The following is a 15,779-nucleotide window of genomic DNA, read 5'->3' as shown; positions in this document are numbered from 1 at the left end:
GCCGAAACGTCGTGAGAATTATTTCATTATGTTTTATTTTTATTATTTTATTACTTCCCTTATACGTGACTTTTTCGACAGCGTGGATAGGCAATGGCGATGACGATGGTGATGATGTTGGTTATTAACAGACACGTTTGCACCTCTATTCCGAACGACAGCAACACACGTGTCCGTGTTTTGAGAGGGGATCGTGCCAGAGTGGGTGGCTGTGCGTGCAGCAATGCTGCCTTGTAAACTACCAAACAAATGCCCCCTTGTTGGCAAGACCCTTAACGGAGCCACACAGCGCTACATACAGCCCCTTTCTTACCGTCGCTCGTGGATTTACAACGCGTCACACCCACGCATCCTTTCTCAGCAAAGTTCCTGTGGCTAGGAGCTGCTCAGAGGCGTTAAGTGGCTTCTCGATTCACCACGTGGTCTAATTCCCCTTCACCAGTGACGCTCTGCGCCCTTGCACTGTTAACACACATCCATTGGGCATTCACTTAATCAAAACACCACAATGGCAACGATTACTCGAGTTGAGTTCCTGCTGCTCAAATGAACATTGAGGGTATTGGTGCTAAATCCTCCTATTTAGCGCCCCGAAGCCAGTGGTTGAAATTCCACCAGTGGGGCGACAACCACTGCCTCTGAGCTCCCCACCTCACCAGGCTATCGTGAAGTACGTTTGGCATTGAGTCCCTTTGTAATGCGGGCGCGGGCGACCTCCCGGATGTGACGTCACGGAGAGGTGTAGTTAGGTGACGTGGGAGCAAGGTTAAGGTTCTTAAGGGATGAGACCGGAAGAGGAGGGAGGAGAGTGAGAGACTGGACAAGAGTAAGGCCACGTTGGGCGAAGCCAGGAAGAGTGGCACCGGCGGCCAGCGGTGGCCAGCTAAGGGAGCAGCCAGCGGAGCTGCGAGAGAAGACAGCAGTGTGGCTGCTGGAGAGAGGGTGGTCGAGGAGCTGCGGTGAACACAGCCGGCGAGGCTGTGTGCGAGAGGCTACGAGAGCGACGAGAAGAGAAACAGCAGCGAGTGCAGCCAGTGGGGGCTGCGTGAGGGTAACAGCGGCGAGGCTGCTGGAAGGTTACGAGAACAACGGGAGACCAACAGAGGAGCTGTTGGCGTGACGGGGTAACCAGCAGTATCAGTATCAGTGAGGAAGGCGTATAGAAGGACAGCCGTGTGGGTTGCGAGAGAAGAACCGAATAAAGGACACCAAGCCAGACTTCGTGGTCGAGTCCTTTATTACACCTTTGCTAAAAGAGAGACAATCTCTCTCTCAGCCAGCCCCGACCAAGAGCCACGCCAACCTCCACACGCACGTTGAGAGCAGGCTGCGTGCTCGTTCATTCCGGGCCGGTTATTGTCAGCAGCTCGGATGTGGGTCCGAACCCGGGTGACCTATTGACCCGGAGGAGAGCTCTGTGACCGCTAAGCCACCCATACACGACGGCACATGCCTGGGCTTAACAGTTGCCCTTCATCCGGCTGTCCGTAGCATCTCAGCTGTGCCTCCTGGCAAAACATTGTTCGTCTATTGCTATAAATATGCGACAGAGTAGGGGAGAGGCGTAGCTCTGAACCAGGCCACGTCAATTCGATTCCTGGACACGGATGTCAGTGAATATCTGCACCCTAATTCCCACACCAGCTCACACTTATACCAGTGAGGTGAAGTATGGTTAAACAACCCCTACGAGTGTGGCATGTTAGGTTGCCTTTATCCAGCTGTGCATTGACAAACGTCTGTAAATCATTAATTGTTCTACACTCAACAAGTTCGTCAATAACACTGTTAGGCATTTAAACGAAAAATATAGAAATAGGTGACGTTTTAGGGTAATGGTCCTTCTTCATAGCACAATTATGCTACACTGAAATCACCAAAATAAAGCCATAAAAGCAATGTAACAGTGATCATAGGAACTGTGATATAGTATGAAAGGCCGAAACACCCTAGGACCCAAAGGTTCACTACTGACGATGCGCTCCCCAAATTTCACCAGGCTCACTGTTCATGAACTCTTGGAAGTGCTTGCACAAAGGATAGTAACATCTCATCCTGTGTTCTTTGGAATCTGATCGAAATTTCACAATAAACGACATAAACAACATGCACATTAAGTGAAGCGTCAAAGGCTCACTGGTAGGAAGAGGTCTCGGGACAGACCCTGCAGGTGCCATGGGTAGGCTGTCTGAGATGGCTGGTGGATGGCACCAGCCGTTACCCCCTCACTGTGTGACACCCACACCACCCGCTAGAGTCGAAATCAGCTGAGCCGAGAAAACGATCATCGTAAAATTGTAATCGAAAATAATAATCTAAAACTATAATCGATAACGATCAACTGAAATTATCGAAAACGATCATCTAAAATAATAATCGAAAATGATAATTAAAAAATGGCAATCGAAAACAATAATCGAGAATGGTAATCGAAAACGATAAATCGAGAATGATAATCTAAAACAATCATCTAAAATAATCGAAAACGATAATAGAAAATGATAATATAAAATGGCAATCGATAACAATAATCGAGAATGGTAATCGAAAACGATGATCGAGAATGATCATCTAAAACGAGCATCTAAAATTATAATCTAAAACGATGATCGAGAATGATCATCTAAAACGAGCATCTAAAATTATAATCTAAAACGATAATCGAAAACGATAATCGTCACTGGTGTTGGTGTAGGCGAGAATCGAAGTCACACGCACAATGTTTTCGACTCGGCTCAGGCTGAACCGAGTTTAAAACGACGTGTAGGTGCGGGCACATTTTACGCTGTGTTCCTCACTAAGTCAGCGGCGTAGGGGGCGAAACGACGTATATCGAGACGACATATCGGGGACCTCCCCCCCCACCCCACACATTCATAATCATGCGTTTAGAGTATTTGGCTGCGATAAATGTCCACACTACAAGCCGCCACTTCGTTGAGCTATCATTTGTGTCCAGGTCGCTTCTGAAGACAGAGCTACAAAAAGCTCCGTCATTAATAAATATTTAAGGGAGCGGTGCCGGGCGATTCGAACCCGCGCGCGTGTTTTCCACGCCCGACCGCTGCAGAGACCTCGTGGCGTTAACGGAAGAGCGTCTTGACTCCAAATCAGGAGGTTGCGAGTTCAAATCACGTCTGGGCCATGATATTAATTAATTTTTTACGTGTTTGTGGCTCTTACCATCGTAATATGGAATGTCTAGCACTGACAGAATGGATCGCACATACTGATAAAAAAAACTGAAACTTTTAATTTTACCAGGTAAGGGGCCGTCCATAAATTACGTCACGCACCTGGGGGGAGGGGGTCAGACATTTGTGACGGTGTGTGACGAGGGGGGGGGTTGAGAAATGTGACGTCACGTAAAAATGCGCAACTTTAAATAAATATAGACAACACGTTCTACTTAATTAAATAGACTTTTTTTAAATAAATGTTTTCTCCTACAACAGCAGAGCGCAGCGCCACATTAACTACGCACTACAATGTCATAGAACTGCTTCTGAGTGATCCACTTTCAGGTGACCTCTTAGCCACAAGACGGAAAATCGCATTCCTCCCCACGCCCTGGAGCTGTATCAGAATATTTTTGGAGGAATCCGATGAGCTATAAAGCTCTTTTTCACAGATGTGGCAGCAGTGGTGATGGCTATTCTGCTGCACGTCGCTGACTGTAATACAGCACTGCGTAGCTGACAGTCCATACGGTGTACCACGTGCTCTTGGGCAGGGAAATTGAGTTTTCAGGTCCATACAGCGTGCAGCCGTTTTAATACGGACAACACGCATTTTTGTGTCTATTTGTTTTGTGTTTCTCCCTTGTGATGTGACTTTGTAGGATGAACGTTGAGATTTATAATGACATGGTGTGACCAATAAAGTCTGAATTGGTCTGTAATAATAAGGTAGGACACTGATAAGGGTTTGACAGGTATGGCACTGTGTGTGGGGGCAGCAACAGAGGTTTTTGCTGGATCGCCACGCAAATACTGCGAAACTCCGTCGCCCGTGGGAGCGCTAAGGTCGCCATCTCCTGGCTTAGCCGAGGTATGGCATTGCAGCAAAGCGGACACATTTCATATTCTTAGTTTTTTTCGGTGAAGTCACGTAGGTAAAAAATAAAAATTAATAAAAGTAAAATAAAATAAAAATCAGCTATCGTGCTGTGACGGTCCCACCTGAAGACGGAAGCTTGTGTTGCCTCCGAAACGTCGTGATTTTTTTTTATTAATTTTTATTTTAAATTTTTTACCTACGTGACTTTACCGAAAAAACCTAAGAATATGAATCCTTGCAGTCACGAAAGCTTCAAATCTAGAATACGGACACATTTCCATGTATCAAGAGTGGACTGAATGTCACCCACTCGCACGCGTTTGTCCTCTCCGGATGCTCCGGTTTCCTCGCCACGTGTATCAACCCTCTTGAATGGAGGTGGCCATATATGTGCCATGCACAAAGGCCCCGTGAACCGAAACACCGCCTATGATATATTTCCCTTTTAAGACGGCAGTGGTATGAACGAATGTGTTCACCATTTTTTTTATTTGTACTCCCCACGCGGTATCGCCAAATAATCCCAATTTAGGGCCACAGAGGTTTGGGGTATTGTTGGTAGCGCCGGCTCTGGCTGGCTGTCCGCTCCGGTCTGTTGTTTAAGGCGCCTCTGAATCAAGCCAAATATGCTCAAAATGTCCCCCGCCCCCCCAATATATTGCTAGAAAAATATTGAAAAGTAATAATAATTGCTATGCTATGTAAATAAAAACAACAATTTGCTAAACCTTGGCCACAATATCTGGACTTGTCTTCATATAAATCAATGCATAGATTTCTGTTTATATGATTATGGTTGCATTTTATTAATCCCTAATCTCAAACATTACATACAGTACAATGAAACAAGAAATGGTAAAAAAGTCAAAACAGAGCAATGTAATACAATACACTATTAGACATTAATATAAAAAATAAATAAAAAGTTCATCCCATGTGTTAGTGAATTTTTAAATATATTTAGGCAGGAAATGGCAGGAAATTAGTTTTAATTTTAGATTTTTTTTCTGGGTTGGGACCCCCAGACCCCCTGGAAGATTTGTCACCCCCCCCCCCCCCAATGTTGACTCCATGGATACGGCCTTGCTCTGAATCATTCTCTCTCCCTGAGAATGAATGAGAACAAACAGCACGAAACGCATGCTCCGTTGCGAGGCAGCTCGCTTGCTGGCGAGCTCTGTAGTAGACGCTCACAGGTGTAAACACGATTAACAGCACTGCGGTGTTACATGCGTGTGGCTACTTGTAACTTGGCGAGGTATGACTTGTTGTGTTGTGTGCAACGACCCATGGCCATGGCACAGGAATGGGGCATTGAGGTCGTGTTGCATTGCCAACTGAGGATCGGTGTCCGCTTTTATCGACCCCCTGCGGATGAGAGAGGCACGTGTGCACTTCTCAACCCCTACCCTCTCAAAGGGAGTCGAACTCACGCGATTCCTACCTGTGGGCCGTGAACTCCTCTCACTGCTCATACCACACGGGTCGGCTAATAGGACGTCACCTTCAGAAATCATCTCCAGAGTCAAGAGTTCTAGATTCTCGAACACACATTAAGGACGCCGTCTTAATATCCTTCGGCGAAACGTATACAGCAGTGCTTAAAAATTGTTGGGCTTGTTTAAAACGCGGATTACTCCGTCCAGGTCTTACCCATCCATCCCTCCCACTCCCATCCATCACCACTGCCCCCCCCCTCCCTCTCCTCCTGCCACCGCCTGCCTGCGCCCGTCTCGCCGCAGAGACGAGGATTGGTCCCTCCCTCCAACGCGGAGACGGAACGCGGAGCTCGTGAGCACGAAAACACAGCGTGCTCGCATCTTCTCCAGCTCGCAACATCTCCAGTTTGCATCATCTCCAGCTCGCAACATCTCCGGTTCGCATCTTCTCCAGCTCGCAACATCTCCAGTTTGCATCATCTCCAGCTCGCAACATCTCCAGTTCGCATCATCTCCAGCTCGCATCATCTCCAGCTCGCATCATCTTCAGTTCGCATCATCTCCAGTTCGCATCATCTCCAGCTCGCAACATCTCCAGTTCGCATCATCTCCAGTTCGCATCATCTCCAGTTCGCATCATCTCCAGCTCGCATCATCTCTAGCTCCCATCATCTCCAGTTCGCATCATCTACAGTTCGCATCATCTCCAGTTCGCATCATCTCCAGCTCGCAACATCTCCAGTTCGCATCATCTCCAGTTCGCATCATCTCCAGCTCGCAACATCTCCAGTTCGCATCATCTCCAGCTCGCATCATCTCCAGTTCGCAACATCTTCAGTTCGCATCATCTCCAGCTCGCAACATCTCCATTTCGCATCATCTCCAGCTCGCAACATCTCCACCTCATCACCTTCAGTTGAGCACAACCCAGCACGCTCGGCTCGGCTTGTTTTAAAACGAATATAGCCGCGTTGTACGACTACTCCACTACCACTCAGGGGCATCTCCACCACCACCACTCACGGACATCTCCACCACCACCATCACCACCACGCACGGTGAGCTCCACTACTCAGAGACACCTCCACCACCACTCACTGGGAGCTCCACCACTCAGAGACACCTCCACCACCAATCACGGACATCTCCACCACCACCACTCACGGGGAGCTCCACCACCACCACCACCACTCACGGACATCTCCACCACCACCACTCACGGGGAGTTCCACCACCACCACTCAGGGACATCTCCACCACCACCACAACTCACAGCAGGGTCAACGGACACCACCGTTGACCTTCCAGAGTCGTGATTGAGATACTCAGCAGAGGTTTCGGATGTATGTTGCTGAACACATCATAACCGTCCAGCTTGTTTGCGTTGTTCTTGAGCGGTAGCAACAGCAGCAGGAGGAGCAATAATACTCGTGCCACTTTTTAATTTTATTTTTGGCCCGGAGCCCCCAGCGTGGCAGTGACAGCGACAGCAGCAGCAGCTGGTGACATCATGGCGCGTCACTTGCACGGCTAAAAATACGGTACGAGCCAAAACGCAGCGGCCGCGGCAGCGGGCAGAGCGCATCCCTCCCGAGTCGGCGGATTCAGCTCCCCGTCGACAACAAGACGAGCTGCAGTCCAGCCCGCAGATCCGTCAGTCACACACGCGCACACACACATCGGAAGCCGCCACCACCACCGCCACCATTCGAACGAGACGTCGCTGCGTTCGCACCGAGCCCCTCGCGAAATTCACGACGAGGATGGAGGAGACGCGAGCTCGGCGCTGTTGCCCACGCGCGGCCCCCCATCTCCGTCTGCTGCTGCTGCCGGTGCTGCTGCTTCTGCTCGTCGTTGCCCCGCACAGCGGCAGGGCTGCCCTGGACCCGGCATCCCGCGGTGACGGCGGCGCCGCGGGCTCCTCGGGCGGCCCTGGCAGCTGCTACGACGCGCGGGGCCGCGCTCAGCTGTGCCGGCCCGAGTTCGTGAACGCGGCGTTCGGCGCCACCGTGGAGGCGTCCGACACGTGCGGCATTCCCGTCGAGGAGGAGTACTGCGCGCAGACGGGGGCCGTCGCCTCCTCCTCCTCCGCCTCCTCCAGCGCCAGCGCCACCGCCTGCCACCGCTGCTCGGCCGCCGATCCGGCGATGAGCCACGGGGCTGAGCTGCTCACTGACGCGGACGGAGACGGCTCCTGGTGGCAGAGCCGCAGCATGGAGCACGGCGTGCAGCACCCGGCGTCCGTGAACCTTACGCTGCGCCTCGGTGAGACGCGCGCACGCACGCGCATGGTCTCTCTCTCACGTACTCATGCTCTTCTCTCACGCACCCTCTCTCTCTCACGCACCCTCTCTCTCTCACGCACTCGCATGGTCTCTCTCTCTCTCACGTACTCATGCTCTTCTCTCACGCACCCTCTCTCTCTCACGCACTCACGTGATCATGCACCCTCTCTCTCACGTACTCATGCACACTCTCTCACGCACCCTCACTCTCTCACGCACCCTCTCACTCTCACGCACTCGCATGGTCTCTCTCTCTCACGTACTCATGCTCTTCTCTCACGCACCCTCTCTCTCTCACGCACTCACGTGATCATGCACCCTCTCTCTCACGTACTCATGCACACTCTCTCACGCACCCTCACTCTCTCACGCACCCTCTCTCTCTCACGCACTCGCATGGTCTCTCTCTCACTCTCACTCACGCTCTTCTCTCTCACGCACCCTCTCTCTCTCACGTACTCATGCACACTCTCCCACGCACTCTCTCACGCACCCTCTAACTCTCTCTCTCACTCACACTCACGCACTCTCTCACGCACACTCTCTCTCTCACGTACTCATGCACACTCTCTCACGCACTCTCTCACGCACCCTCTAACTCTCGCTCTCACTCACACTCACGCACACTCTCTCACGCACCCTCTCTCTCTCTCACGTACTCATGCACACTCTCTCACGCACTCTCTCTCACTCACGCTCTCTCTCAGACTCTCACGCACCCTCACTCTCTCACGCACTCACGTACTCATGCACATCTCTCTCACGCACTTTCTCACGCACCCTCTAATTCTCTCTCTCACGCACTCTCTCACGCACCCTATAACTCTCTCTCTCTCACGCACTCTCTCACGAACCCTAGCACGCACTCATGCACCCTCACTCTTACGCACCCTCTCTCACTCACGCTCTCTCTCTCACTCGCTTTCTCTCAGACTCTCACGCTCTTTCTCATGCACTCACGCACCCTCACTCCTCTCGCACTCACGCTCTCTCTCTCACAATCTTTCACACCCACTCTCTCACACACACTTACTCATGCACCCTCTCTATTACGCACCTTATCTCTATATCACACACTATTACGCACTCACGCACCTTCTCCCTCACGCACCCTATCTTGCACACATGCTCTCTCTCGCACTCACTGTAAACCTTTCCAACAAAGACAAAGATCCCCCACATAGCCTTGCCAGACTGTTGGGGCAAGTGCTGCTTGTGAGCACCTATGACACCAACACCACGCCCGACCGCCTTTGTCTCCCCACCAGTGCTGATGTTTATACACCGCACCGGCTACTCATTTAGGCACTGGGTCAACCTCGGGAAGGGTGCAGTGCCGGTCCAAACGTTTGCGCCACTCTTGTTGGCGGTGAGAGTGAATCTCACTCGGGGGGCGTTGGGTTCATAGCCCCAAGCACTGCGCCACCGCTCTCCATACCCACGCGGGCGCTCACACGCGCCTGAGCCCAGAGATTGGGGGCTGACTCGTTCAAGTAACCGCTTACTCCCCCCACCAAACTCTGATTACTCGACTCGTCGGACAGATGGCAAGTCGTTGGAAAGAGTCCGCTGTTTCCACTTGTGCCGCTGGACGGGAGGCTTGAGGGGGGTCATGAGCATCAGGCACGGGAGGTTTCCCGCTTTCAGGAGGCAATATACATGGGACAGCCGCTACTTTTAAAGGCATTCTGAGTTATTGACCAACAAAAAGTAAGGGAATTACAACTTTAGTCGACTAATCGACGTATAATAATAATGATGTCAACTTGTAGCGCGCTGCTGCACAGTAGCCGCTCGCTCTCAGAGAGACACAGAGAGAGACAGAGAGAGAGAGAGACAGAGAGAGAGACAGAGAGAGACAGAGAGAGAGACACAGAGAGAGACACAGAGATAGAGAGAGGACGACTCAGAGGCGTGAGGAGCCACGGACGACGAGGAGGCAGCAGCAGCCACACGCTGAGCCGCGCCCCCCCCCCCCAAGCTCTGCTGTCCTCTATGTATTCATCTGTTACGGGCCCATTAACGCATGTTTACATGTGGCATAAAAACCACAGAATACCCACGCATGCGAGGGGGCAACACTATATCCCATACGGACGGAGCAGATGGAGTTACCCATTTGCTGTACCGCCTTCTGCTGGCGAGCTAGGGTACAAGCTCTTCCTCGACGCCCACGGAAAGGAGTTTCACAAAAGTCGTGCGATCCGCAAACCCTCGCTCTGCCTCCACCGTGGCGGATGACAGACCGCGTGCATAGCCACCGTCGACTCATCGTCTTAGATTCGGCGTTTGCGGGGATGCTGGGCTCCAGTGATGAGGGGTTGTGGACGAGGTGATCGGTGGTGGTAGCCATGTGGAGGGGAGAAGCATGTCGGAGGGGATGAGTGCGCGGTCATTCATAGGCTCGTTCAGTAAAATCCGATTCTCCTGCTCACGATACACGCATTGAATCGTGTGTGTGTGTGTGGGAGAACAGATGATTTTTCAGTTGTGCTATTTGTGATTCGTGAATATCGATCACTTCGTCAAATCGTGACCCCCCCCCCCCTAAAATCATGGCGATTCATTGACTCACAATGTGGTGAGTTGTCCATGGCTGGTGTTTCACGATATGCGTGTTGTCGTGTGAAGAGGCCTTGTTCAGGAAGCGTTGACCATCGCGCGCCTCCTCGCAGTGAATTTTAGCCACCCACCAAACGGAGGTGGTCTTGGTGTCGTCACGTGCTCTTAGCTGTGCCTCTGCAACCGTCTGGAACGCTCTTCCTTCTCACTTGAGGAGCCCACTGGAACTGTGCACTTTTGAAGCTACACATTGAAATCGCATACATTTTTTTTGCTGATTGTGTGTGGTCTGCTGTCCATTTCCCGCACCGCCGATTGGCGCGGCTGGCTACGTACGGCGCGAAAGAAGTTCAACATACATACATATGTACAGTGCATACATGAGTATCAGAGGCACTACCGGATATAATTATTTATCTTTAATTAATCCACAGATGTTAAAAGGACTTTCTATTCATTACACGGCACAAAATAATCACACAGCGTCATCGTCCAGAATGTTAACTTGCAAATCAATAATGCCTCCTCCCTTCCTGTATCTGTACAATTTTTTAAGCGTTTCCAAACACGGTCAATTTGAACGGATGCCGTTGTAAAACGGACTCACAGAAGGCCGCGTGGCTGACGGGATGCGTCAAAAAAATACCGCAATTATTTGTGGAGACAAATATGGGAAGAGGGTTGTTATCTACATCCTGCTAATGAGCACCGCTTCAGCAGGCTGTGCGCATCTTGACTAACCCTGAAAGATGACGATGTCGATATTGTCACGGGATAACAGAACCACGGCTTGGATTTGAACTCGTACTATCGTCACTGAAAAGCCACCCTGGGCTGTGTGTTCATGTCGTGTCGGCTTCTTTAAAGTGGATGATTTAGAAGCTATGGCTAGACGTTCCCTTGCGGCGTCGTTACCCAATGGGCCCCACACCGAATATTCCACCGACGAAACCGCCTGAAGTGGCAAAACCCGCGGTACCAATTTTCCTTAAATAGACCATTTACGTGAAATGTAACAATTCGCTTGAAAAATTAGTCGGTTTTCATCGCATATATCAACCTCTGCCTCCGGGATTTCACGAAGCCAGGTCTCGGCCGTAGAATCTTCTCTCGGGCTCGCTGCCTTGGATGTGAGTTGAGCTTCTTTCACGCCGCACGTAGCCAGCCGTGCTCATCGGATGTACCGCCACTTTCCCTCCTGAAGTGAAGGTTCAGGATTCCAAAGTGTCGGGATTTCAGAAGGGCCCTTTGCCTGCCGTTGTCCAGAAGTGGTCGGCGTGATCTTAGCCCTGGGCATTAACACACACACACACACAACCACTGCTTATCATTGGGCACCCGTGGCCAAACAGGAAACTGGATTTTGTTTGCTCATCGCACACATTAGCTGCTTGAAAAGTGGCATTGGGTAAACAGCGTCTCGGGTCAACTGCAGGGCCCTCTTTGAAGTCAGAGTTAGGTTGAGGTCAGGGTTCCTGCTAAGTTCAAACCCGATGACACCTCTGAGCCCGGAGCAGAACATTTTAAAATCGAACAATACACCACGTTTGCAATTGTACACGGTATTTTAACTACAATTTGAACTAAAATACCGTGTACAATATCGTAAAGGGCACAGCTGCAGCCCTGCACAATGTATTTTCGTCACTGCTGGCCATTAGAGGGAGCTCTGAGAAGCCCCTCTAGAAAGGATTTGGTCAATTTTTCCACGTTGACCAATGTCTTAGAATAGGTGGCAGTACTCACACTTTACCGCACCGCACGCAACCTGCCTGTACTTGAGTATACTTATAGTGTTCTTGGGTTTTTTCGGTAAAGTCACGTAGGTAAAAATAATAAAAATTAATAAAAGTACAATAAAAATAAAATAAAAATCACGACGTTTCGGAGGCAACACAAGCTTCAGTCTTCAGGTGGAACCGTCACAGCACGATAGCTGTATCACTTTATACAGCTAAACGGAAGCTTGTGTTGCCTCCGAAACGTCGTGATTTTAATTTTATTTTATTTTACTTTTGTTAATTTTAATTTTTTACCTACATGACTTTACCGAAAAAACCTAAGAATATGAATCCTTGCAGTCACGAAAGCTTCAAATCTAGAATTATAGTGTTCCCATTTGCACCGATGGGTCAGGGCTCGGCAAAACCTGCGCATGCGGCTCTTTAAGCGACTGCTGCTTCGTGACGCGTTATTTATTAAGGAATCACCGTCTCGTATTCAACACCACAATGCATTGAGGCTCTTGAAATCTTGAGGTTTTTTTTTACCGACTTTGACACAAATGCCTCTTCTTGTTATTTTTGTCGCCGCCCTCCGTGGCTGGGTGGACAGAGGCGTGGACGGATTTAGTAAAAACTTGCAGCATTGTTTCTCAATCGCTGCGCCAGGAGACTGAATCGGCGACCTCTGGATTATGTACAGAGTGCATTACGTAACCGAGTATTCGTTTCTGTTATAAGGCTGTCTTAGTGATACACCGCCGTGGCCATAAATGTGTAGGATTTGGGGCGTTCTAATCGCTGTGGTTTTACCATCGCATCTCTATGTTACCAATTCATGAATTGGGTATGCCCCTAATTACACACCAACAAAATCCCCGTTCAAGGCCTGGTTTCCATGGCCAGTCAACGGGGTTTATCTTTCGCCAGCGCCACGACCGCGTGGCTCCTCGCGAGTTGTGGGGGTGACGGAGGGCTCCGTGCCTGCGGCGGCGATCACATCGCTCCCAGAGCTGCACCCAGCTAAATTTGCCGCGAGAGTAAAGAAAATATCTGGCACAAAAAGACAAAGATCCCCCCGTGTAGCCTTAACACAGCTGTCGGGGCAAGTGCTGTTAGCGAGCAGCACCTATAAAGGCCGGCACAGCACACGAGGGGGTGGGTGGGCAACACCACGCCCGGCCGCCTTTGGTACTCATTTGAGGCTGAGTCGACCTAGGGGAGGCCCAGGACCCGGTTCAGATGATCATCACCAGTGTTGGCCGTGAGCGGGAATCGAACCCGGGTGGCCAGGTTTGTAGCGCAGCGCGCTAACCGCTACACTACCACTCCCCACGTGCACACGGACACTCACGTCACGCGCTGGTTGCGGGGATATGCGTTGGACTTGTGCACTGGCGTTGTGTTTGGAGATGACTTTAATTAGTTGTTGAGGGGTTTATTTTGGAAGGAATATGCTCCCAATGTTTAGATTAACCCTAAACATAGAAAACTTCGGTGAGCTCGAAAACACACACACGGATGCGTAATGCACGTGATCCGAAAATCTGTAATACGATAAAAAAACTCTCCTTTAAAACAATCTGAAATCATAAATGTTTTAAACCTTAAACTCATCCCTAGTCTCTCTGGGACTAGTGATGACTGGCTTGTAACGTCACCTGTTTCAACTCGCCAAGTGAATTTGACACGAAGTACCCGGAGAAAATCCTTGCACACGAGGTGACAATATTCTAAGGTCCACGCAGACACGCGCGTTCATTAACCTAGTCACTGTACTGCCCATCTCCAGTGCCGGGTTAGCCCAGTAGCAAAAGCAGCTACAAATGCTACGGGCCCCGCACTTTCAAGGGCCCCGCGATACATTCTTTCAAGCTATCAATTCCGGTTCAGTGATTCTGCACTTGCTCTATTACGATAGTACTATACCGCCTTCAACTTTTATGAACGACTGAGCGATTAAGGTTAACGATTTGTCATATTATCTGGCTGTATAGCAAATGCAAAAATACAATTACTTTACTATGCAAGTAAAAAAATTGTGTTTTAATATTTAAGTGTTTTTTTTTATTTAGGGCCCCTTTATATCATATGCTACAGGTCCCGCACGAGCTTAATCCGGTACTGCCATCTCTCCTGGCCACCTCGCAGCCCAGCGGGGTTGGGAATCTCACAAATCAACTGGGTCCACAGAACCCCCTCGCCTCCTAACCACTTGGAGCACAGGCGTGTACCGCCATGCCCGAGACCATGATCCACAGTCAAAGTGTCGGTAATCCGCGGCTAATGGGAGGAGTGCCACCTCACTCCCTGCCCAGGAGCAGTGAGGTTGTGGTTCTGGGTTTGAGTCCACGTTTCGGCCGCCTTAATCCGTCCGTGTGGCACAGCGGTTGAGTGAGCGGCTCGTGACTTGAAGGGTTACGAGTTCACATCCAAGTCTAAAGGGCTTACTCAGCCCATCATCCCAGTGGGGGTCGATAAATTGTGTACCACTTTGTGGGGAAGGCAACAGTGGTCCTTCTGTGGATAGAACCCGCCCTAGGAATAAGACATTTCCACCACTGGCCCTGCATGGCGGTGAACTGATGAGAAGCGGGACATTTATCTGACTTTGTGTTTGATTTGTATTTTATTTAACAAACAGGTTTTGGTTTGTGTAGACATCTGAATCGCTTCTCAGAATTATGATGAGCGACTGACATTCAGTCTTCGTGACGACGAAGACGGGGCGATGTCTCTCGGCCCAACTGCTGGCACGGTCTTGTTTGTGTTGGTTCATCCTCCGTCAATCACAGCTTCTTACTGACCCAGCCTTGTTCACTCGCACCTGACATTCAGGCAGGTACACACACGCATGTAAACACACCATTTGCGAAAACACACACACGCGCACATTCTTGTGCACACATGCATTAACGCAAATACGAAGATCCCCCATACAGCCTCTAAGAGTCGGGGCAAGTGCTGTTAGCGAGAACCTATCAAGGCTGGTACGGTGTACGAGGGGGTGGGTGGCCAGCGCCATGCCCAACCGCCTTTGTCTCCCCAGTGGCGATGTTTACACACCGCACCAGGTACTCATTTGAGGCCGAGTCAACCTAGGGTAGGCCCAGGACCGGTTCAGATAACCGTCACCGGTGTTGACCGTGAATGGGAATCGAACTGGAATCGCTGGGTTCGTAGGGCAGTGCGCTAACCACTACACTACACAAGACAAAGACCCCCCGTATAGCCTTACCGGACTGTAGGGGCAAGTGCTGTTAGCGTGCACCTATGAAGGCCAGAACGGTCCACGAGGGAGTGGGTGGCCAGCACCACGCCCGACCGCCTTTGTCTCCCCAGTGGCGATATTTACACACCGCACCAGGTACTCATTTGAGGCTGAGTCGACCTAGTGGAGGTCCAGGACCGGTTCAGATAATCGTCACTGGTGTTGACCGTGAGCGGGAATCGAACCCGGGTCGCTAGGTTCATAGCGCAGCGCGCTAACCGCTGCACCACCGCTCCCCATACACGCACACACGCACACACACGCGCGCGTGCACAAGTTGCCTTGTGCTTCGTGGGGACGCAACGGGGCCTGGTGCAGACCAGTTTGTGCTACGGTCGACACTTGCCGTTCTTTGCCCAGGAACGACCAAATTCTGAGGCGGCCGTCCTCTAACGGGGACACTAAAAGGCCCCGTTGTTTCCGCGAGATGCCTGACGGGCAC

The 15,779-nt window shown here is 50.6% G+C and overlaps 1 protein-coding gene across 2 annotated transcripts in view; it reads left to right on the top strand.

Annotated features, from left to right (window-relative positions):
- Window positions 1-6,925: 6,925 nt before the first annotated feature.
- Window positions 6,926-15,779, top strand: part of LOC133354764 (laminin subunit gamma-1-like) — a 152,662-nt gene continuing 143,808 nt past the window's right edge. The window contains exon 1 of one of the 2 annotated variants that reach the window (XM_061571862.1): window positions 6,926-7,763. In XM_061571862.1, coding sequence (XP_061427846.1) covers window positions 7,262-7,763 — 502 coding nt within the window. In that variant the 5' untranslated portion in view covers window positions 6,926-7,261. The remainder of the gene's footprint in view (window positions 7,764-15,779) is intronic. The other variant, XM_061571861.1, reaches the window with a different exon arrangement.

This window comes from Lethenteron reissneri, chromosome 48 (assembly GCF_015708825.2).
Source record: "Lethenteron reissneri isolate LAM-NWPU_2019-01 chromosome 48, ASM1570882v1, whole genome shotgun sequence".
NCBI lineage: Eukaryota > Metazoa > Chordata > Hyperoartia > Petromyzontiformes > Petromyzontidae > Lethenteron > Lethenteron reissneri.
The sequence above is the reverse complement of the archived record's forward strand: the minus strand, read 5'-3'. Positions and strand labels throughout refer to the sequence as shown.